Genomic DNA, 24835 nt, shown 5'->3' on the forward strand with positions numbered 1-24835 from the left:
ACAACAATTCTCGCTAGTTTGCCGTGTAGTGACGGCGGCATCAATTTCTGAATTAATTACCATTTGTCGCAAAAACTGCGCGTCCTTTATCTTTTCTAAACCAAAATCTTAAATCTTATTGCAGGTTGTGTTGATTAGTGATCTAAATGGCATCGGATGATGAAGTAGACGGTTCTTTTGCAGGTAAACGTTCAATTTAGCTAGCATGTCATAGGTAAGCCGCGAATAGCGGTATCATGTGTTTACTTGCGGTATAAGCAATTAAAAATTTAGAAATTTTTGGGTTCCGTAACTAAATTTTACCCTCCCAATACAGTTTACTATAGTGTAGTGATAACAAAAGAGTGATTTTAAAGTGTGCTGAGGTTGTATTTGTTATTTTGTGGTTGTAAATATTTTTAAGTGGCAGTTTGTGACAGAAAAGAACATGCGATATCCCCTCATTACTACTTAACAAAATGGACGCCGCCAAACAAAGGGATTAGTGACCTTAGCGCGAGGAGTGTGCCCGTGTGGCGAAATGCACTATCCTAAACGGTTTCCTAGGTCGTCGGCAAGTGCGTGGTGTGAAGGACAGGTTTGACCAGTTTATTGTGAACTTGCAGGTGACGAGGACGTCGAGGAAGGTGAGGGTCAGAATGAGAATTCTGGAGAAAGTGACGAAGCACCACCAAAGGTATTACTCGAAACTATTATTCATTCATGTTTTGAATTTTATGCTTTTAGTGAGTGAGTTTATTTGTAAACAATTGACTTACAGCTATTTATGTTATTGTTATACTTTCCAATGGATGACCAATTAGTGGTATTTCAGGAGGATGAAGATTACTCTCCAGAAGATGGTAGAAAAAAGAAGAAGGGTAAGAAAAGGAAAGCCAGAGGAGAAGAAAAGAAAGGTAGAAAGAAAAAGAAGAAGCGAAAGAATGAGAGTGAAGAGGTGAGTTCAAGGCTTGTATATTGTAATGATTATTTCATATTGTTTTATTCACACCTGTAGATCTATAAAGATTGTATTCAGAAGATAACTGCTTTTGAATTGAAATATTCAGTGGAGCATAAATATTAATTGGTAGCGCTATGAATAGAGTTCATTCTTATTCATGAATAACAACACTGAATATTTTGTCATCTGAATATAATGTATCAATTCAGCAAATATTTAATTAAATGCTCGAGAGATGCAATCAAGTAAAGAGAAATTTAATTTTGTTTACTAGTTTTTAATGCAATTCTTTGATATTTTAAAGCAGCTAATAAGGGCAATTAAGAAATGCTGTATGCACAGTTTCTACTTATTCATGACTCATCAATTTTCTCTTGTTTCCACATAATATTATTTTAATGATATTTTTGACATGATTGTGATAAATGACAGGTAAATGACCTCTAAGCTAATAATAATTATGCATAGTGTGAGTTTGCAACCTTGACATAGAGGCTATACCAGATAAACTAAGTATAGGTGACAATAAATTCTATAGATGAGTCATCTATGAAATGAAACTTTATGTATAAGGTTCATATAACATTATCCCAATTATTTATCAGCTATTCTTATCAGATCTATACTTCTCTACAATCTATACTCTATCTTACATTATAACTGTGAGTGTTTGATTAAAATTAGGATAAATGTTTGTTACTCAATTAAGCCAACACGGTTTAATGAGTTTATAACATGAATATATATAAATATAGGATAATTTTAGCTAGAGACAACTATTTCTTATTACATGCGGTTAAAGTTGCAGATGCTAGTTAACAGCATATGCACATTGTATACATATACATGTAATAGAATGCCTTTCCCATAGGGGTACACAGAGACCAAAAAACACAATTTTTAATGATTTTTACAAATGTCCCTTGCCCCATTCACATTCATACATCTTGTCATACAAGCTAGTTAACAAATGTAACAATAATATAATATCATTACCAGGATGATGACTTTGGCCTTGAGATTGAGGCAGAAGGTGACAGTGACTATGCACTCAGTGCAATGTCATCTACAAAGAAGTCACGCAAAGGCAGAGGAAGCAAGCACAACACACCTTCCACACCTGCTGCATCTGACTCCGGTTCCGGTAAGTCTTACTACTATTTCATTTATTTATATGTCATAGATTCTCAACACTTTCTGAACTACATCCTCTTTACACTTAACTTGTTTCCTTTACATAACAATTGCAACAGTTATATTTATTTTTGGTTGCAATGCTGGTATAAATATCATAGATGCTACCTGATTTTTCCTGAAAGCAGTTTCAGTAATTGTATGAGTACAGTAGAGGCAACAATGGTATCTTTGCAGGAAGGCTTAAGGAAAACTATCTAAAATTACTTAACTGTTTTATTTTTTTACTGTATTTAGAATACTAGAAGTTAATGAGTATTTCTATTGACATTCACTATGCCCAAATTTGTATAATTTCTTTCAGTTTATAATGATGATGATGCATATCTGATAGTGCAGTGCATTTCAGCTGTCAGATCAATCTTGTTATGTTACAATAGCCTTGAGAGTAATAAACAGGCAATTCCAGTTTCATTTCATTGAAGTTTTACAGTTATTTAATAGTTGCTATCTGAGAGTGAACTGCAACAGGTTGACCTGATTTGCTTCAATTCTTGTACCGGGCTTTTAATATAAATGGGAAGATAACTTGTGACACGTTATAGTCACGATTCAAGATTCTACAGCAATTTACTTTTGCGTGATTGTTAAGAGGGTATCCCATCCAAATATCCTTGAAGGTTTACCCTTCAGCCGTTTAGGAAACCTAAGTTTGGAAACTGGTTTCCTAAAAGTATTTTTTTATACTTATACGTAACTGGTTTCTTAAAAGGATTTTTTAATACTTATAGGTAACTGGTTTCCTAGAAGTACTAAACTAAACTAAGTTAATAGCCACGATGCTTAATCAGAAAGAGTAAAATCCTGAAAATATCAACCCCTGCCAAGAAACGCCATGTTTCACGGTGTGCCGGGATCGCACGATTGCCACGAAATTTCATAGAAAGTGGTATTCAGTACGTGATGAAAAAGTCCCCTTCTGGTGAGGATATAAAGAAATTCAATACATATTTTTAAAAAGAATGGTTAAACAATAGTGTCATTAAGAAAACTTGTTGCTGTAGTAAGAAAAAGGTCAGGACAACGAACAATTTGGAAGGCTGGCATAGCCGGATTAACAGATACATTGGCAAGAAAAATGTTACAGTTGCCAATTTACTAGAAATTTGATTAAGGAAACTAAAGTTACTAATATTTTTAAAAATAACTGCAAGAAAATGAAAGGTTACCTAGAAATGGATAATGAAATTGATAACGCAATAAATGACCTGAACAATGGAGTAATAACTGCGGGGCACTGTATTGAAATTATTTCACATTACGCATTTTTGGATCTAAGGAAATTGTTTTTATTTAACCTTAAGAAGAGTTGTATTTATGTTTTAGGAGTTTATTTATTTGATTAAATAACCACATAAATGGTACAATTACGGTTTAAATTAATTACAACAAAAGCCAAAATAACCAATGCCGGTAAACATTTCTTCTGAAATGTGGTTAGTAGTTTCGTATAGGTGGTTATTAACATAAGCATAGTACTTCTAGGAAACCAGTTACCTATAAGTATTAAAAAATCCTTTTAAGAAACCAGTTACGTATAAGTATAAAAAAATACTTTTAGGAAACCAGTTTCCAAACTTAGGTTTCCTAAACGGCTGAAGGGAAGGTTTATGTTAAGAATCGGTTTTGTCAGTTGTCCTAAGCGTGGGAGTCCGATCCTCGTCCTTTTATTATTAGCGCGGTAACTTAACCAGTGGGCTTACGCCCGCCGCCTCGTTGAATAGCATCGATTAAGAGCAATTTTAAATTATTCTCTTAGATAACTTTGGTCAGAGCTTTCGTAGCAGTCAATACGCGATCATTTTTATGGCCTACTATAATGGCAAACATTTGCTTTTCTTCTTGGTATCTTGTTCTTATTGCAATGTCGGGAGTCAAGTGCTTATTGACGAAAAAGTTACATGATATTACCTCCAACATTTTTGATTCTGATAAAATTGGGCTAATAAATTATTAAGAAATTTTAGGTGAGCATTCAAATACTGTTTTCGAATAATTCGATATCCGTCTATTTATATTTGTGCTATTGATAGATGAATCAGTATTGAGACCCTATTGTACATTTAGGACCATTATTCCTATTGTTAATAGAATAATAAAAAAGTAAGAGGCAATAGAAGCTTGGTTAGCAAGATATTTGAGGAATTTGATGTATATTAATTCTATCGAACAGTTTTAGTGATACCTAAGGTTTCAAAATTGAGTCTTCCTGTACATAATGGAAGATAAGTTTTAAAATTAGTTAGCTCACAAGCACATTTTCTGCTTAACATTATATCTGAAAGTTAAAGTAACCATATATGTATGTGTACCATATATCTCGTAATATTTAAATGGACAACAGTTGAGCTTCAGTTTTTGTTTATGTAACTGCTAACTACTAAAAAATGAATAACACACTGCAGTAATTAATTATTTGCTTTCTTCACGTAAACTATCAGACGTAGTGTTAAAATGGTTTTAAATATCGTTCTAAGTAATATTACGTAAGAAAGATTGATATTAAATCCAGCTTTCAATCTATTAGTCATTAAAAGTGATTATCGGTCATTATAAGTAGATATAAGTGATCATACAAGGTATTCTACATTATAGCAGCTACGCGAAGCTCGGTCGGCCGTGAAAACAAAGTAGATAAAACTCTACGCTGCCTAAACGCTATCAATAATCTAAATAGTAAAATAGAATGGCCTTCAAGGTGGGGGGATAGATTCTCAAAAAAGTTGTAAGTGCAACGACCTCTCGTGAACGCGTGATACAGTACACCTAACAATTTGCTATGAGCTACAATCGAATTGAATCTAATCACATGATATTTTGTAATGAACTGGCATAATTTTAGTAGTTTCAATCGCCATGTGGTCCAATTTTTACGAAACTGGAATATTACAATTTTTGTTACATCTCGTGAAGTCAAAATTTCTTTTGGAACAATAAGGAAGTTATCGCCTTGCAGTTTAGTTTTAAAACTGAACTCACACCAGCACGTAAAAAAAAAGTTCACCATTAGTTTGTTGAAAACCTATCGGCATTAAAAAAGTAGCTACGGTCTAAGTTGTCGAATCACCAAGCAATATATTTAACCAATCGAATTGGTTTTGGCTTTTTCCAAATAACTTTTTGGAAGTTCTTGGTAGGTATTAGATAATTACATTGCATACATAGCATTTTTCGTGAAAGGTTCTCTCGATACTTACAAAATCTTTCCTGCACTTAAAAGTATGACTTATGGGTGTGTTTTTCCATCAGGTATGCCAACAGTAGAAGAAGTGTGTTCATCATTCGGCCTCTCCGACGTGGACGTGCAGTACACAGACGCTGACTTAGAGAATTTGACTTCGTACAAACTGTTCCAGCAACATGTTAGGCCGTTGCTCGTTAAAGAGAACCCTAAGGTGAGTTAATTTGATTGAATACAGTCCGTTTGATTGTTTTTCGTCATATTATAGTTTTTGGTTAATGACCAAATAATTTATGTTTACTTTAAAGCAAGCCAACAACAATAAGTTCTTTGAATGGAAAGATAGTGTGTGGCGAATCGAGTGATTGCCTAGCCACTTCATGTTTCAGCTGCTGCTTAATACAACGCCATGGCTGAAGCTTTTACGAGTTTGAATTTGTATTCCTTATAAGTAGTCTTATATCGATAAAATCTTTTTTATTTATAGCAAACATCATGTTTTTGTGACACTCATTTTTTAAGGCTTGTTATCGAAAGCTTTTTACGTAAACGAAACTTCCGTTTTATAATGAGAGAACCCCAAAAACATTGATTTCTTGAATGCGTGACAGGCGGTCGTAATAAACTGTCTGAAATATTCCCCAATATGTAGACTGTCTGACCTCTAGGAACTGTTATTGATTTGCGTGTCTCAAACCATCGTGCTTTGCCCGATTGTTCCCTTCCTCAATCAAAGAGGCTTAACAACTTTTACTTTTTTAAGCTGTTTACTTTCATTATAATGGTGAAGTTAGACCCTTTAGAACCTTGTTAGGCGTCTGTTAACAGGCAAAGACAAAAAATGCATATGTTACGAAATCTTTACACTTTGCGGAAAAAAGTCCATATGCATTCATCTTGACATACCTACTTTATCCCGATTGCAAAGTTTTCAAACCTAATATGAAAAAAGATATTGCCATTGAGTTCTAAGAAACTAGGGATATAATACTCTCTAATCTCTCTCTCTACAATTCCTTAAGTTTATTTTATTTAATAATAATAATAATATATTTCATTGGTTTCATAGAACAATTTTTGCCCAGAAGTATTACAGGTGTCAAGATCCAGACGGCCTTTTCTCTGCGTAGGTGTTTTTCACGTTTCGTTGGAAATAAACAATTCCATTTCTATATATAGGTATTTATACACTTCTCATGATTTGTAGGAAAAAACTAGAGCGTTATAATGCGTATTTATTAGTTATGTATTTGTAGGTATATAAGTTTACCTGCATTGTCACAATCATGCCACGTCATAGGCCTTATTCATAAAGGACGAATAAGTATAAAAAAGTTGTGAATTTTTTGTGTTTTTATACCTATCTTCGTGTATTGTTGGAAAGTTACCGATGTATTACATCTACAAAAAATATCAAACAATTAGTTGTGTTGATTTACGGTCCTATTCTTTTTATCAATAGGTTATTTTTTAAAGAGTCTCGATGTCTCGATTAATACATATTCATGTCTATTAATTATTCAATAGATTTATCATTGAAGTACTTGTTTTAGATCACTATTGATGTTTTATTTTTCCTCTTTTATGTACTCTCCTGTAAGGCAATAAATAATTGTCCTTGTATTTATTTATCCTTACGCTTTTTCACCGTGACGGGTGCTAAAGAAAAACGTTCTATGACGTTTTACGATAGGTATTTTAAATACAAGTAATAAATGTGGTCCATGTTTTATAGAAGATATTTTAATCATAAGTAATTGGCCTACATGTTGGACAAGCTCTCAATTAATCTGTCTTGTACTGCATTACGAGGTAGCAAAACGAACCGTGCTAACTATGGTTATAAAAACGTAAACGTGTTCTTACATCGCGTTTTATATGTAATTTTTTTAATAGTGGTACATCTCTGTTGAAAAACTAGTTTTCTATTAGGACAGTTTACTAGCAATTGAACAAACTGCATTTAATGCATGCATAACCGTTATAGCATTTAAAATAACGATAATGGACTTTACATGTTGTGTTTTCTCAACAGGTTCCAGTATCAAAACTAATGATGTTAGTAGCGGCGAAGTGGCGCTTATTCTGCGAGACAAACCCCAATCTCAGTAGCGGGGTGCAAGCTATGGGCTCTGAGGAGAACACAAACACATCAACCACGTCTGACTATGCGCCTAAAGGCAGATCTGGACGCACACCTAAAGAAGCAAAGGTGAGTTATAATCGGCTATACAGGGTGTCCCAAAACTCAACGATAATCCGAGACAGGATGAAAGGCCAAGTCATACCGGTTCTAGGAAAAATATAAAAAAAATTCCATGTCACTTAGTTCAGCAATAATAGACATTTTTCAAAAAAGTTGAAATTCCACACCCTTACTCGCATTTTCAAGTCCTGTAATCACGAATGTCACAATTTCGCTGTGTTTTTTTGAATTTCGTGATCCTCATTAAATATGCTAATAATCGTAAAACAGATTAATGCACAAAACATTGTTAATGTAATAAAAAAAGTTAAGTTTTAGTGAGTCATAGTTCACAAAAATATCTTTAGTTAACTTTGACGCTTCATATTGAAAAAAAAATGTTCTACACTACCCTTGGCAAGTTATTTCAAAAGTTGGCGCATTTAATCAAGATTTCAAAATGGTGCAACACTTGCCACATTCCTTGCCATTAAAAATGTTATTTTTATTTGAACGAAGAGTATCCCCGCAGATGGATCGGACGCAGTGGTACAATTTTATGGCCTCCTCGTTCCTCCTATCTAAATCCAGTAGATATTTTTTACTGGGAATACATAAAAGAAAAAGTCTATTCGAAATCAATACAAGATCTATCAGAACTTCGCCAGAAAATTGACACAACGTCAGAGGAAATAAATGCAAGGAATTTTGCTTGACTGGTGCAAAGGTCATTTGTAAGGCGTTGCAGAGCCTATGTTCGTGCCAGAGGAAAGCAATTCGGAACTACTCTAGTTTAAGGAGAATAATTAAATAAGAACGATGGTTCGTTCATTGTTTTTTTTAATTATTATTACTTATTATGTTTATTACATTAAATATTGGTTATGGACTGTCTCAATTACCTCTTTACTAAAAAGAATTGCTTTCCTCTGGCACGAATACAGGCTCTTCAACGGCGTACAAAAGATCTTTTCACCAGTCAAGCAAAATTCCTTGCATTTATTTCCTCTGACGTTGTGTCAATTTTCTGGCGAAGTTCTGATAGATCTTGTATTGATTTCGAATAGACTTTTTCTTTTATGTATTCCCAGTAAAAAATATCTACTGGATTTAGATAGGAGGAACGAGGAGGCCATAAAATTGTACCACTGCGTCCGATCCATCTGCGGGGATACTCTTCGTTCAAATAAAAATAACATTTTTAATGGCAAGGAATGTGGCAAGTGTTGCACCATTTTGAAATCTTGATTAAATGCGCCAACTTTTGAAATAACTTGCCAAGGGTAGTGTAGAACATTTTTTTTTCAATATGAAGCGTCAAAGTTAACTAAAGATATTTTTGTGAACTATGACTCACTAAAACTTAACTTTTTTTATTACATTAACAATGTTTTGTGCATTAATCTGTTTTACGATTATTAGCATATTTAATGAGGATCACGAAATTCAAAAAAACACAGCGAAATTGTGACATTCGTGATTACAGGACTTGAAAATGCGAGTAAGGGTGTGGAATTTCAACTTTTTTGAAAAATGTCTATTATTGCTGAACTAAGTGACATGGAATTTTTTTTATATTTTTCCTAGAACCGGTATGACTTGGCCTTTCATCCTGTCTCGGATTATCGTTGAGTTTTGGGACACCCTGTATATACAATTTAGGTTTAATACCTCAGACAAACCTGAGATTTGAGGCAAAAATATGACTTTACTTTAAAACTTGTTTGTAAAATTTAATACATGATCACTGGGAAGCTTTTTTGTATTAAAACGCAACTCTACATTATAAAAGTATCTCTATATTTAGCTGTTCTGTCTGAATGATGAATTTTTTAGTCTTATAGACATTTCGATACTACGTCTTATTGCTGAATTAATTGAAAAATGGGGTGCATAAATTTGGTAGCTGAACTTACGCAACTTATCAAAAAATATCTATCGAAGAATCATTTTATGTTGTTTAAACAATAACATGTTGTTATTTTCTTAGAATGAGGAAGTAGAAGAACAGCCAGAGGAAGAGGAAGAAGAGGAAGCGAGTGATGAAGGAGCGGCGGCGCCACGCAAGCGCGGTCGTAAGCCGAAGCACGCGGCCGGCACCACGACGCCGCGCGGCAAGCCCGGCCGCAAGCCCAAGGTGCCCACGCTCAAGATCAAGTTCAGCAAGAGGAAGAGGACTAGCAGTGTGAGTTATGAATTATAACTATTTACTAGTTTATGTTTATAGAACTTTTTAGCCCGTGTTATGTTTACTAGTTCTCGATTCTTTCGCGAAGGAATTTTAAGATGAAAGAAGGCGTTGACTAACTAACGACGCTAAGGGTTGCAAATTAGCAAAATAATCTGTTTTGTAACTTATTTCTATTTCAATCTCATTTTACCTTCTTTATTTTTCGTTTTCCGAACATACTTTGACAAATTTAAACACTATTAATCCACATACTTTCCGGACTAAACAATAATCTTACAACGTTCCTATAACAGGAGGAGGATCAAGAGGGAAGTGCAATGAACTCAGACTCGGATGCGGAGTTTGAGCAAATGTTGGCGGAAGCGGACGAGCCTAAGGCTCCCGCCGCGGCCGCTGTTGAAGAAGGCACACCACAGAAAGATGAAGATCCTGCTGTGCCGGTAAACATCTAATATTTCTATTAAAGTTCCATACATTTTCGAAATTATCTGCTCATGTGTTGCTACACATGTGTGTATTTATGTGTCTCAACCATGCTGGACACGTTAAGGGTCTATTAATGTGAGTTGAGTTAGAAAGGGCGAGTTTGATCTCTTCCGATTGATGAGTAAATTTATTTATTGCTTTTGTTAGGTCGATGTTATTTCGTACATCTAATTCTTATTTGAGACTTCAATCTAATTCAAATTTCTATCTTTGAAAGCATGGATTTGTAAACCTAAAAAAGGAAACAATTTTACAGTTATCGAGTTCTGAGCTGTTAACTAAATAGTCACGTGCGTTATTTCGCCGTATTTATCTCTAACATGGTGGTATTCGTATATTGAGTAAGCTTATCTTGTAATCTTAGATGTATTATCTGTTGAAGTGTTTGCTATCGGTCAGAATCGCCGCCGAGTATATCGCAATATATGCATTTAATTTTATGGCGTCATTTGATAACTGAAACGTACATATTTAGGTTAATTCACAGACACATATAAAGTTTAGGGTATACTAATTGTATTGAACGAACTTTAACCAGTTCTTGCAGAGAAGATCTGGTTAATGTAGTAATGTAATGACAGAAAACTATAAAAATTCCACTGCCAATTTAAATATTAGTGATATTTCATTGTTTGAAGAGGATCGTATTATGAATTTCATCAATAAAATATAGCAAATGATTTTACATTTAGGTGTTTTATGTAATACCAAAAGAATCGTCTCCAAAACCGATGTATCCAAAATTTAAACCTGACTTTTCTTTCACAGCAACCGAAAAAGAAGGCAAAGACCAAGATCGGTAATAAGAGCAAAAAGAAGAAGAAACTGAAGACGACAAGTAAATTCCCAGACGGCGCGGAGGGTGAGCAGGAACACCAGGATTATTGTGAGGTAAAAACTGCTTTACTTGTATATTAACGAAAAGGGCCAGTCAGGGCTTACGAATAAGGCTCGGATAACCTATCCGACCTGTAGGTGGCAGCAAATTAATGACAACGACTGTCAAATTTCCACCTGAACACCTAACTGAGTCAAAAGTGGTGTAACCAGGATTATAAAGTTAAGTCGTATCGCCTTAAGGCTCCGGGTAGAATTTGAGTGATATCAGAGCATGTACATTTTTTTTTTTTTTTTTTTTTTTTTTTTTTTTTTTTTTTTTTTCGTCAGGAAAATGCATTACTGCATGTCCCGCCCCAGGGAGGAAAGCGGGGGTCTGTCGGGCTCTCCCGCCGGCAAGGCGTTCCGGCTGACTTGGGCATACCGACTAAAAACCTGACGGTGTTCCTTCTGCGGTCACCATAACGTGGCCAGGACGCGGTACCTCCGATCGGATACTCCGCGTCCCAGCCGGTGACAGCCCGCTTTGTATGCGGGCCCTACTTCGAGCGGGGGCAGGCACGAGGATTGCCCCCCCCTAGCTCTCCACTTCAAGGGGGTGTGCCAGGAACACACAGCGCACTCCCCACCTCTCGGACCTGTTCCCTGTCCAGGCGACGGAGCGTTCCGCCTCCGCCGCCCACAGGTCCGCGTCACGGGGGCCGGAGATCATCCCGGCGCCTACGACGCCCAGTGCGTCTTGCGCGGGAAGGGAGGGGAGCGTTGATTTCCCGCTCCCGTTCCGCCGCCTCTTTTGCGGATATAACTTCCTCGCAGAACGAGGCGACGGCCGACCACGCTGCCTCGCTCCCGACCATGGACAGAACCACGGCCGAGAGCGAGAGGTCGCTCCCGACTACCCCGGTCAATTGACGGCGCTGCGACGACCACGCCTGGCAGTGTGCCAGCGTATGCAGCGCCGTATCGGGGCAGTCACCACAATGGTGGCACCTGGGCGTCTGCTCACGGCCTATGCGACACAGGTACTTGCCGAAACAACCGTGTCCGGTCAAGACCTGCGTCAGCCGATAAGTGAGCGCGCCGTGCCCTCTCTCCAGCCACTCCGTGACCGCCGGCCGCACGGCCTCGATGGTAACGAGGCCGGCGCTGGGGTTCTCCAGTCGCCGCTTCCACGCCGCCAGGACATCTTGGCGGAGCTCTGCTCTCCGCGCCTCCACTTGTTGAGGCGCTGGCAGTGAGCCTCCGCCTTTGGCCTCCTCGCGCCATGTATAGAGTGACGCGAGGGCCTTCGCGTCCAGGTCCCACGGCGGCGTTCCGGCCAGTAGGCACGCCGCTTCGAATGAGATCGTGCGGTAGCCTCTCACGGCCCTGACGGCCATCACGCGCTGCGGACGTCGCAGCGCGGCGATGTTTTTGGCCGACAGGGCATTGGCCCAAATGGGTGAGCCATATAGGGCCATTGACCGCACGATCCCGGCGTACAGCCGTCGACAGGTGTTGTTTGGCCCCCCGAGGTTCGGCAGCAGGCGTGAAAGAGCGCCCGCCGCACCTACGAGTCTGGGGGCCAGCCGACTGAAATGGGCTGTGAAGTCCCATCGGCCGTCGAGAGTTAGACCAAGGTACTTCATCGACGATGCAATGCCGATGTGGACTCCGCCTACGATGATGCTGGATCCTGGAGGCGGGCGGCGTCGGGGCCCATGGAAAAATAGGGCCTCCGACTTTTCAAGTGCCACCTCCAGACCCAGCCGCCGGATGCGAGCGACGACCTGTGCGACCCCAGCTGTGGCCAGCACCTCCGCGTCGCGGTGCGTCTTCCCCCGGGCTGTAACCAGTGTGTCGTCGGCATAGCAGAATATACCGACGCCCGGCGGGAGCGCACCGCGCAGAACGTAATTATAACCAATGTTCCACAGGAGAGGGCCTAGAACCGACCCCTGTGGAACCCCACAACACACCACTTGGCGTGACCAGCCATTTTGACCCGGGTAGATAATCGATCTTTCCTCCAAATAAGCCCCGATGATACGGCGGAGGTAGGGTGGCACTCGGTGATATTCGAGTGCCACTCGTATGCTGTTCCAAGGGAGGGTGTTGAAGGCGTTGGCGATGTCGAGTGACACCGCCAAGACGACCTCACCCTGGGCTACTGCGTCCTCCGCCAGGGCCCTAACGCGCGCGATCGCGTCAATCGTAGAGCGCCCTTTGCGGAACCCGAATTGTTGGTCCGCTAGGTCCGGCCCTACACAGCTTAGGTGCGTGACGAGGCGGTCTGCAAGTATGCGCTCGAAGAGCTTGCCCACCTCGTCTAGCAACACAATGGGCCGGTACGCGGACGGCGAGTCCGCGGGGCGCCCCTCCTTCTTCAACAGGACGAGCTTCCCGGTCTTCCAGAGCGCCGGGAACTCGCCCCTTTCTATGCACGCGTTAAAGAGCCCTAACAGTCGGGGCTCGAGGGCCTCGCGAGCCAGGACCCACGCTCGGCCAGGAATGCCGTCGGGCCCTGGGGCGGTGTTCTTTGCCGCGAGGCGTTGCACCGCCACCCTCAGGTCTACCCGGGTCACCGGGGGAATTTCCTCCTCCTCCTCTATCGTCGTCGTCGGCGTCTCGCCCGGCGGAGCCATTGGCGGCGGGATGTGTGCCGCCCTGGAAGGAAACAGAGCGGACACCACGTTCTCGACCACCTGGGGCTGGAGACTCTGGGTTAGTGGGGGGGCCCATGGGCGAAGTTTGCCCCTGACCCAACGATATGGGCGCCCCCATGGATCTACGTTTAACGTCTCCAGGAGAGTGCCCCAGGCGGCGGTTTTGGCCCTGCCGATTTCAGTTGACAGGGCCTTCTTCGCCGCTCTGTACCTCTCGTACAGCTCCGCCTCTTGTGACTCCGCGTCTGGGGGTCGGCGATGCCTCCTGCGGAGGCGCTGGTAGCGGCGGCGAGCCGCTGTACAATTTTGGCGCATTTGCGCGATTTCCGCCGACCACCAATAAACCTTCCGCCGTCCGGGACAGAACCGGACGCGGGGCATCGCTACATCACAGACGCGGGTCATGTCTGCCCGGAGCCTGTCCGCTTCCGCCTCCACGTTGGTGGGCTGTTCTCCCGACGCCTGCGAAGTCCAGGCGTCAACGATGGAGGCTTCTATAAATAAATCTTTATCGAGGCGCTTCAGGGACCAGCGCGGTCCTACTTCAACCGGGGTTTCCTGGGTATGCAAGGCCCTCGAGGTGACCGGGGAGATGCTGAACCTAATGTACTTGTGGTCAGATAGTGTCTCAACCCCCTCGAGGACCCTCCAGGACTGGACACGAGACGCAAGTGCGGGGCTGGCGAATGTGAGGTCGACTATGGACCCACCCCGCCAGCGCACGCACGTGTGCACTGCACCCCGGTTCAGGACAACAAGACCCGTGGCCGCCAACCAATCTTCCACTTCCTCGCCCCGCGCGTCCGTAGACGGGGAACCCCAAGCCGTGGATTTGGCGTTGAAGTCCCCGAGGACCAAGGCGGGGCGAGACCTATCACGGCCGACCACGGTGCCGATCCGCGCAAGAAACGCCTCGAATTCGGCCAGGCTCCGGTTTGGCGAGAAGTAGATGCCGACGACGACTATGTCTCCCCATGTGACCGCCACATAACCATGGCCCCTCGCTGTGGGCACGAGGGGCGGAACTCCGACAGCGGCCGGGGAGACTATGGCTACTAAGCCGTCTAAATCACCCGCCCAGTCATCCCTGGGCGGAACAAAGTACGGCTCTGCTGCCACTGCTAACTTTATGGACCACTGTGCCAGGCTTTGGGAGAAAAGATCCTGGGCCCTGGCACAGTGGTTCAAGTTTGTTTGGAGGAGATGGAGAGCCATTAATGTTGGGTCTCCATCTCCACCACGTCTGCCGACACATCAGCGGCGTTGGAAGCCGCGGGCCGGTCTGATGCCTGCGAAGCGGCCTTGGCCTTCTTCGCAGTCGTCTTCTTCTTCTTCTTCTTCTTACCCTTTTTGGGGTTTTCCTGCTGGCTTTTTGTCCTCTGACCCTTTGGTGGGCCGCAGGTTTTACTCCCAACTATATGCGCCGCCGGCTTGCCTGCCGCGGCGCAAACGGCACAGTTCGGTGCTTCCGAGCACGACTGGGCAATGTGGCCCGGCTTGCCGCACCGGAAGCACGTGCCGCTTCGGTCAACCTCTGACGTGCACCGCGCACAGACATGGCCTCCTTCGAGGCACCGATAACAACGGCGCTCGCGCGGTGGGAGAAGCTCCACCCGCGCCGAAACCCATCCGATCAAGAGACGGCGGCCGTCGACGAGTTTTTTGGCCGCCGCAACTGGGCAACAGGCCCAAATAGATCCTCCGCCATGAGGGCCGAGACGAATCTGACCCAGCCGGACGGAGTCCGCTGGGCACTCGCCGACCCTGGAGAGAGCAGCTTTTATCTCCTCCGGAGAGGCAGAGTCGTCCAGGCCCGTGATCCGTAATTCGGCGGTTTTTGTGGGCCTGGACACGCGGACGATGTTCTCCTCGAGGACCTCGCGAAGTTTGGAGGCGAAGGCATCCGCTTTTTCGGCTCCGGACGCTCCTGGGAGCTCGAACATCCGAGCCCCCGTGGCAGCAACCCTGAACCTGACGTCGTTGGGGCCAATGCCCAAGTCGGCCAGGTTAATTTTAGCCTTTGCGTCCCCAATGACGTCTTTGTATGTTGCGCCATTTTTCGCCGCCTCCGGCTGCAGTGTTATGACGACTGCAGCCGATTTCGGAGTCCGGAGCTTCGACGCCTTCTTCTTCGCGGTCTTCGGCGCCTTCTCTTTGGGCGCCTTTGCCGCCTTTCCGTTCTTGCCGACGAGCTGCCACTCATCGGCAGCCGTCAGGTTAGCGGGCAATGTTTTGGCCGGCATGGCCGCAACAGCGCTATAAGATGGCTGAGACTTTTTGCCCCGCTTTCCGTTTTTGGCCGAGGGAGCTACTGGTGTCGGCACGGCGGCGGGCTCAATCGCCGGCGCAGATGGCGCTGCCGTCTTGTTTTTCCTAGCGGCGGGAGTGGGTGCCGCCGCCTTCGCCGCTCTAGCGGCGGGCACAGGAGGTGTCCCTACCGCTTTCTTGTCCGCCGCTAGGGGCGGACGAATGCGAGGCTCCGGCGGAAGCCGAGCCTCTATAGCCCCGAATCGGGCGTCCACCATGAGGCGGAGCTCGGCGATGGCGCGTTCGATGGACGGAGGCGCCGGCCCAGTGGTAACGGGCTGGGCGCCGATGGTGGTTGTGCTGATATTCTCCACCACGGCCTTAAGCGCCGCCATCTCTTTGTGAAGATGGTCGACCTCCGCCTTTAACCGGCTGTTCTGGGCCTGGAGGGCCAGGTTTTCTTCAGACGCGGACCTTCGGCTCAATTCGGACGCCGCCAGTTTTATATTTCTGGCAGCGTCTTTGAGGGACTTCACAAACGTCCCTTTTAGGTTGCCGGACTTGTCGGCAACCTCCACGACTGCCTCCAAATTGGACAGGATCGTGTCCGCCAGTTGGACGGCGGATTTGTCTTCGGGGTCAGCCTCCGACCCCCGCTTGCTCTGCGCCTTCTTCTTTTTTCGCGCCCCATCCGACTCCTCGGACTCGGGGCGCGGGCGTCTCTTTCGCCATAGGCGACCACTCACTGACGGATGAGTGCCGTCAAAAACAAGGCTCATATCGGAGCCAGTGTCAGAATCGACACTGGACTCCTGAGCATCTCGTCTCATCCTCGTCCTCACGCTGGGGCTCCCAAGATGGAAGGGGAGCCGCTCCAGCACCATGACAGGAGAAAGGGGCCTGGGACCCCCGACAACCGACGAGGGTCGCGCAATACTGGGCGTGCGACGACCCTCCACAACTGCGCAGTCGAGACTGCCGGGCTTTTTGCCCCCGATCTTCTCATAGTTGGGCTTCTCGCCCCTCCCACTGATTTCTTCGTTTTTGTTTTTAGTTGACAATTCCATTTGAATCCCACGAGTATGGGGGAAGTAAACCGTCCACCCAGGCAGAGCCCCCTGTACCTGGGTAACCCTATTACACGGTGAGGTCGGGCAGGTTTCACCGGATCTTACAAACTAAATTTTTTATTGAGGTTAAGTCCTCTTGGCCCGGCCAGTTAAGGCAAGACCCTCGGTCCCAGCATTGGCCGCGAGACGTGACCACGACACCTCCGCTGGGATAACGAGTTTGAGGGCGGTGACTGAAGTCTGCCCACCCGGAGACGATACCGAAACCGGGAGAGCCCGCCCTCCCACCGACGGATCACCCGTCCCACATCTGTGTCCTCTGCAAGCAGAGGGACACGCACAGTGATTTTTTATAGAGGTTTTCTTCCTCGCGATCGCTGTCTCCCCGACCTCCGACAAGCGACCCCCGATCCTGACCCAAAAGTTGAGCCAGGTTTGCGGTTTGGGTTGGTTTTTTATGGAGGTTTTCCTTCCTCTCTCGCGCAGTGGAGCTCGCGCACCACCGCACGGTATGAAGGGACCTTGTTCTGAGCCTTATGGCACCAGAACGAGACGGTCCCTTCGGGCCTGTCTTGGCTTCGCTACTGCTACTAAGCCCCCTCACCACGACAAGGTGCAGACCCACGAGGGGGAGAGCATGTACATTTATGCCAAGGTTAAAAAATAATATTATCTGATCTTCCTACATCTATTTATGTACTTAATACTCTGAAACTAATATAACTTCTTATCAAGATTTCGTTGAACTCTATGTTATCATGAAATTAGTTCCTTATCAAGATTAAAATTCATTGTTTAATGTAATGTTACTTATTTAAAAGTAAATAAACACCTTTTACGATTTTTCTTTCGTATCTTTCCAGGTGTGTCAACAAGGTGGTGAAATTATTCTGTGTGACACATGTCCGCGCGCGTACCATCTCGTGTGTCTGGAGCCCGAGCTTGAGGAGACTCCGGAGGGACGCTGGTCTTGCCCACACTGCGAGGCCGAGGGCAACCAGGACCAAGATGATGATGATGAGCATCAGGAGTTCTGCAGGTACAATATCGAAGTTTCTGCAACTATAGCCTTCATCTTGAGCAACTTTAACGACAAGTTTGTCAACATATTACCAAATAGAGCTATTTGTATGCTGTATTTATATTTTAATAAATTAATTGTTGTGTATCATCAGAATCTGCAAGGACGGCGGCGAGCTTCTGTGTTGCGATTCATGTCCATCGGCTTACCATCGATTCTGTCTCAATCCACCGCTCGAAGAGGTGCCGGACGGGGAGTGGAAATGTCCACGGTGTAGTGTAAGTACCTTCTTTTCGTTTTTTTTTTTCGCTTAACGTGAATAACTTGCTGTAAGGTATATATTGAACGCGTTATTGTTAAAAGTTTATTACCCTTTTTAAGTATGGTAAGGACAGCGAATGTCGATTTTCAGTTCTAAATGACTACTTCCTTATCTTTGCTCTTTATGACATATTCACAAAGAAGGAATGGATAAAACTGTTTCTAATAGTGTTTTGTGTGATTTCCCCAGTGTCCACCATTGGAGGGTAAAGTGGCGAAGATCCTGACTTGGCGATGGAAGGAGCACTCGGCCAAGTCAAAGGCGCCGCGCTCCCGAGAGTTTTTCGTGAAGTGGCATGAGCGGTCCTACTGGCACTGCAGCTGGATATCTGAACTACAGGTCTGTATACCTTTCTGTTATCTTTGAGAAATTAAACTTAGGGATTGCCTCATTCTAGTAAAATGTAAGTAGCAAATGACTCGATTTTCTGTTTTTTTATATTTTTTTGATACATATTATTGTAATGTAAAAGTTAATGACGCATTTAACTCCATTAACACAATATTCTCTGTGATCTCTGACAGCTTTAAAATGTTTTCCAAGCTTTGAAAGAAAACATAATAAATTATATTTTTCTCTATTTGCAGTTGGACGTATTCCACCCGTTGATGTACCGCTACTACATGCGCAAGTCAGACCCTGAAGAGCCGCCCAAGTTGGAGGAGCCTCTCGACGAGCGCGACGGAAGAGTCAAGCGGCTCAAGGACAAACAAGACCAAGACCAGGATGAGAAGATGCTTGAAGAGAAGTTCTACAGGTTAGTAGAATAAGTACTTTTATGAATACTTTTGTAAGCAAATGCTGTAATATTGAAGATCAATGATGTGTAGCTGTATTGAATTTGCGTATTTTGTAACGACGTGGATGTTTTTTAGAATGAAATGATAGTTATATTAAGAGTCTCCGTCATGGGTATGTTACCTAGAAGTTATATAATTTAAATTAATAACGGCCATTACTGGAGCGCCTTTATAACCTCAACGACGTTGATGGACAAATACAGTATTACAATATATAATTTGTCCGTCAGGTATGGTGTAAAGCCGGAGTGGTTGGTGGTGCACCGCGTGATCAACCACCGCACATCGCGTGACGGTACTACCTACTACCTGGTGAAGTGGCGCGACCTGTCCTACGACCAGGCCACCTGGGAGTCCGAACATGAGGACATTGCCGGACTCAAGAACGCTATTGAATATTATTCGGTACGTATAACAATATAGACAAGGTGAAAACCAAAAGTTGTTTAAAGGTTTTCTAATAATCCATTGTTTCTGCAGGACATGCGCGCTTACATCACATCAGAAGGCAAAACAAAGGGCAGCAAAGGCAAAAAAGCTGGACGCAAGAGCAAAAACAAGGATGTCATTGATGAGGATGACAGCAGTGCTGGTCTCCAAATGAAACCCAAGAAATACAACCCACCGCCAGACCGCCCAACAACTAACCTCAACAAGAAATATGAAGATCAACCACCATTTGTGTATGAAACTGGCATGCAGCTCCATCCATACCAGTTGGAAGGTCTTAACTGGCTGCGGTATTCCTGGGGACAGGGTATCGATACAATCCTCGCTGACGAGATGGGTCTCGGCAAAACTATTCAAACGGTCACATTCCTTTATTCACTGTTCAAAGAGGGACACTGCAAGGGACCGTTCCTCGTTTCCGTGCCGCTGTCTACTATCATCAATTGGGAGCGTGAGTTCGAACTGTGGGCTCCAGATCTATACTGCATCACTTACGTCGGTGACAAAGATTCCCGCGCTGTGATCAGAGAGAACGAGTTGACGTTCGACGACGGTGCGAACAGAGGCGGACGGCCCTCAAAGATCAAGTCTCAAGTGAAATTTAATGTACTTCTCACGTCATACGAGTTGATTTCCATCGATGCCACCTGCCTAGGGTCTATCGAGTGGGCCGTCTTAGTAGTAGACGAAGCCCACAGACTGAAGAGCAATCAATCCAAGTTCTTCAGGCTCTTAGCCGGTTATCACATTAACTACAAACTACTATTGACTGGTACACCTCTACAGAATAACTTAGAGGAATTGTTCCATCTTCTGAACTTCTTAAATAAGGACAAGTTTAATGATCTCGCCGCATTCCAGAATGAATTTGCTGATGTGTCGAAGGAGGAACAGGTGAAGAGGCTGCACGAGATGTTGGGCCCGCACATGCTGCGACGTCTCAAGGCCGACGTGCTCAAGAACATGCCGACCAAATCAGAGTTCATCGTACGTGTAGAATTATCACCCATGCAGAAGAAGTACTACAAGTACATTCTGACAAGGAACTATGAAGCTTTGAACCCCAAGAGTGGAGGTCAAACAGTTTCATTGCTCAATGTAATGATGGATCTCAAGAAGTGCTGTAATCACCCGTATCTGTTCCCTGTCGCCGCTGAGGAAGCTCCTTTGGGACCTCACGGCAACTATGACACACAAGCTTTGATTAGGGCGTCGGGTAAATTAGTGCTTATGTCGAAAATGTTGAAACAGCTGAAGGAACAAGGCCACAGAGTATTGATCTTCTCACAGATGACAAAAATGTTGGACATTCTGGAAGATTTCCTGGAAGGAGAAGGTTACAAATACGAGAGAATTGATGGTGGTATTACTGGAACTATTCGTCAGGAAGCTATTGATAGATTCAATGCTCCAGGCGCACAACAGTTTGTGTTCTTGCTGTCGACAAGGGCCGGTGGTCTCGGTATTAACTTGGCGACTGCCGATACTGTCATTATCTACGATTCTGACTGGAATCCTCACAACGACATTCAGGCTTTCTCACGTGCTCATCGTATCGGTCAGGCTAACAAGGTGATGATATATCGTTTCGTAACCCGCAACAGTGTTGAGGAGAGAGTTACACAGGTCGCCAAGAGGAAAATGATGTTGACTCACTTGGTCGTACGTCCCGGTATGGGCGGCAAGGGTGCTAACTTTACCAAGCAGGAACTCGATGATATCCTAAGATTCGGTACAGAGGAATTGTTCAAGGAGGAGGAAGGAAAAGAGGAAGCTATTCACTACGACGATAAGGCTGTGGGAGAGCTACTCGATCGTTCGAAGGAGGGTATTGAGCAAAAAGAATCTTGGGCTAACGAATACCTTAGTTCATTCAAAGTCGCCAGCTATTCTACTAAAGAGGGTGACGGCGAAGAAGAAGTGGACACAGAGATTATTAAACAGGAAGCCGAGAACACTGACCCGGCGTACTGGATCAAACTGTTGAGGCATCATTATGAGCAACACCAGGAAGATCAGGCCAGGACACTCGGCAAAGGCAAACGTGTTCGTAAACAGGTTAATTACAACGACGGCAGTGTGGCACAAACTGAAAACAGAGAGGATAGCACGTGGCAAGAAAATGGATCAGACTATAATTCTGATTTCTCACAAGGTAGCGAGGATGATAAGGAAGACGATGACTTTGACGAGAAGAATGATAACGGTGATCTACTTAGCCGCAGAAGCAAGAGGCGTTTGGAGAGGCGCGAGGAGCGCGACAGACCATTACCACCGCTGCTGGCGCGTGTCGGCGGTAACATGGAGGTGCTCGGGTTCAACGCGAGGCAAAGGAAGTCGTTCCTCAATGCGATCATGCGATACGGCATGCCGCCACAGGACGCGTTCAACTCACAGTGGCTAGTGAGGGACCTTCGCGGTAAATCGGAGAGGAATTTCAAGGCTTACGTGTCGCTATTTATGCGGCATCTGTGCGAACCGGGCGCGGATAACGCTGAAACGTTTGCCGACGGTGTACCACGGGAAGGATTATCCCGACAGCATGTACTAACTCGAATCGGTGTGATGAGTTTAATCAGGAAGAAGGTGCAAGAGTTTGAGCACATTAACGGTTACTACAGCATGCCGGAGATGATCCGTAAGCCAGTAGAGCCGGTAAAGGCAGGTGCGGGTGAGAGTGCGGCGCCGAGCCCAGCGCCGTCGACAGCTACGCCTATTACTTCAGCCGCGCCGTCTCCCGCGCCGACATCACTAACACACACATCGGGACAAGCTCCCACGCCTCAAGGCTCTGATAAGGACGACAAAGAGGAGCCTAAGGACGAGAAGGCTGACATTAAAGAGATTAAAGAGAAGGAAGAGCCGATGGACACGAGCGACGTTAAAGAAGAGACTACTGAGGAGAAAGAACCTATTAAAACTGAGGAGAACAAGGAGGCTGAACGTCGCATGTCCGTTGACGAGGAGGCGCCGAAAGAAGAAGATAAGGCTAGTGAAAAGAAGGAGGAGAAAGATGTTAAGGTGAAGGAGGAGAAGGAGGAGGATAAGAAGGAGGACGCCAAGAGTGAGAAGGCGGAGTCTGAAGCTTCTGAGAAACCTAAGGATGAAAAGAAGGTAAGCACATTTGTTAATTTGATGTCTTCATTACGGCTAAAGCTATCGAAAATGTAAATGTTAGACTTGTTGATTTTGATTGACTATGAGTAAATTTTTTACAATAATTATTTTTGTACTTTCAGGACGAGGACGACGACGACGTAGTCCTAGTGAAAGAAGAAGAAGACTTGAAGGTGGAGCGACGCAAGTTCATGTTCAACATCGCGGACGGCGGGTTCACGGAGCTGCACACGCTGTGGCTCAACGAGGAGCGCGCCGCGGCGCCGGGCCGTGAGTACGAGATCTGGCACCGCCGCCACGACTACTGGCTGCTGGCCGGCATCGTCACCCACGGCTACGGCCGCTGGCAGGACATACAGAACGACCTGCGCTTCGCCATCATCAACGAGCCCTTCAAGATGGACGTCGGCAAAGGCAACTTCCTTGAGATCAAGAACAAGTTCCTTGCGAGGCGTTTCAAGGTAATATTCCTGTTCTATTATATAAGAATTCGTGCAGTAATTTTGCATTAAAACTTGAAAATTGCATTGAGTGGAATTATTTAATAATAATGTATGCTTGCTATTCCACAGCTTCTAGAGCAAGCGTTAGTGATAGAGGAGCAGTTGCGTCGCGCGGCGTACCTGAACCTGACGCAGGACCCCAACCACCCCGCCATGTCGCTCAACGCGCGCTTCGCCGAGGTCGAGTGCTTGGCAGAGTCGCACCAACACCTCAGCAAGGAGTCGCTTGCTGGCAACAAACCCGCCAACGCGGTCTTGCATAAGGTAACGTAACTAATTCTCACCATCATTCGTTTCTGCATATGATTTATGCGTATGGAAAGACCCTTTGTGATAGATTTATTTTGTTAATGCAACATCAAATCAGGCGGAAAAGGAGCTAATGACAATGAGTGTTGTGTTCAGGTGCTGAACCAGCTGGAGGAGCTGCTGTCGGACATGAAATCAGATGTGTCCCGGCTGCCCGCGACGTTGGCCCGCATCCCGCCAGTGGCACAGCGCCTGCAGATGTCGGAGCGGTCTATCCTATCGCGCCTTGCCGCCACCGCCGGCAATCCCGTGCCTGCAGGTACTTGCGCCATACCCACCTACTGCCACACCTTAACTGTGTAGTTCCGTAGTGTAGCGATCTATTACAAAATCACACCTCACTGTTCTATTGCACCACCTGTTTTAGATGATGGATGAATGTAGCATGAGTAGTAAATGTTAGCCCATCTAGATAATTATCCTACCTCTCCTTATCATTTCATTTATAGATGTCTATCTAGATGGCAACAGATCCCCCTAATCGTTCTGGTAAATTGATACTATAATAATATAAAGACGTTGCTATGTTACTAGCGCAAATGGCGCAGTTCCCCGCGGGCTTCCAGTCCGGCGGCACACTGCCAGGCTTCAGCCCTGCGGCGGCGGCGGCCGCTAACTTCTCCAACTTCCGCCCCCAGTACTCCGTGCCCGGACAGCCCGCCTCCAGTGGATCCTCTAATGTAAGTATTCTATATTGAATAGCCGATAACTTTTAGTCAATTTCGTTCAATAATTCTAGTGTTCGAGTAATATAACAATTTAGAAATAATGTCTAATTGTATTTTCGTTTGTTTCAGAAATCATAAACTCCGTAACTTATACAACATAATTCAACTTGACAAATTTGCAGGTATTATTATTTTCTCATAGTTAAGGGTCAATTTCTAAATTATATGAATTCCGAATATTTATGTTAAAACTTGCTTAGAGTAGTTCAATTTTACATGGTCGTGCGTGCGTATAGTGAGCGAGATGCAATAACATGTATTGTTTGTTCTAGTGAGCGGCTAATTGGTCACATAGATGAATATTTTAGATGTAAGCTTTCCAAGATTCCTGTTCCACCTTGGGTTTGAAGTGATAATTATAGTGTATTAGTGCAGTTATGTTAGGTAACATATACAATAATACTACGTCATTTTGATGCAGAACTCACAATATTATTTATTTCATCCTGATCTGTATGAATCTTGTTTACTGTGTAAGTGATTGTGGACTTTTAAGAAACTTATTTTTAATTTACCAAAAATGAAAATTGAATAAATCGTACCTATAAGTGATTCCGTTTATTATTATTTTACCAAACTTTATCTCCTACAAACATACACTAACAA

At 44.3% G+C, this 24835-nt stretch overlaps 1 protein-coding gene across 2 annotated transcripts; it reads left to right on the plus strand.

Annotated features, from left to right (window-relative positions):
• Positions 1–24781, plus strand: Mi-2 (chromodomain-helicase-DNA-binding protein Mi-2 homolog). Of its 2 annotated transcripts, none has more exons than XM_076113166.1 (21): positions 1–183; positions 606–676; positions 815–937; positions 1943–2087; positions 5387–5532; positions 7354–7530; positions 9494–9688; positions 9988–10134; positions 10949–11071; positions 17843–18018; positions 18155–18278; positions 18512–18661; positions 18910–19079; positions 19353–19527; positions 19603–22686; positions 22812–23150; positions 23262–23456; positions 23598–23760; positions 24018–24181; positions 24299–24351; positions 24502–24781. In XM_076113166.1, exons 1-20 carry the CDS (start codon positions 147–149, stop codon positions 24305–24307), a joined length of 5913 nt encoding a protein of 1970 aa, XP_075969281.1. In that variant the 5' UTR covers positions 1–146; the 3' UTR covers positions 24308–24351; positions 24502–24781. The 2 variants fall into 2 exon arrangements, with proteins under 2 accessions (XP_075969281.1, XP_075969282.1); XM_076113167.1 differs by having other exon boundaries at positions 24036–24181.
• Positions 24782–24835: the final 54 nt, after the last annotated feature.

This window comes from Anticarsia gemmatalis, chromosome 4, assembly GCF_050436995.1.
Source record: "Anticarsia gemmatalis isolate Benzon Research Colony breed Stoneville strain chromosome 4, ilAntGemm2 primary, whole genome shotgun sequence".
Lineage (NCBI taxonomy): Eukaryota > Metazoa > Arthropoda > Insecta > Lepidoptera > Erebidae > Anticarsia > Anticarsia gemmatalis.

Excerpts from the sequence above, each read along its gene's own strand:
- Mi-2 (XM_076113166.1), top strand. The coding sequence starts at position 147 with ATGGCATCGGATGATGAAGTAGACGGTTCTTTTGCAG. Across the intron at positions 10,135-10,948 it reads ATGAAGATCCTGCTGTGCCG|CAACCGAAAAAGAAGGCAAA; the intron begins GTAAACATCTAA and ends TTTCTTTCACAG. Across the intron at positions 23,151-23,261 it reads TCCTTGCGAGGCGTTTCAAG|CTTCTAGAGCAAGCGTTAGT; the intron begins GTAATATTCCTG and ends GCTATTCCACAG.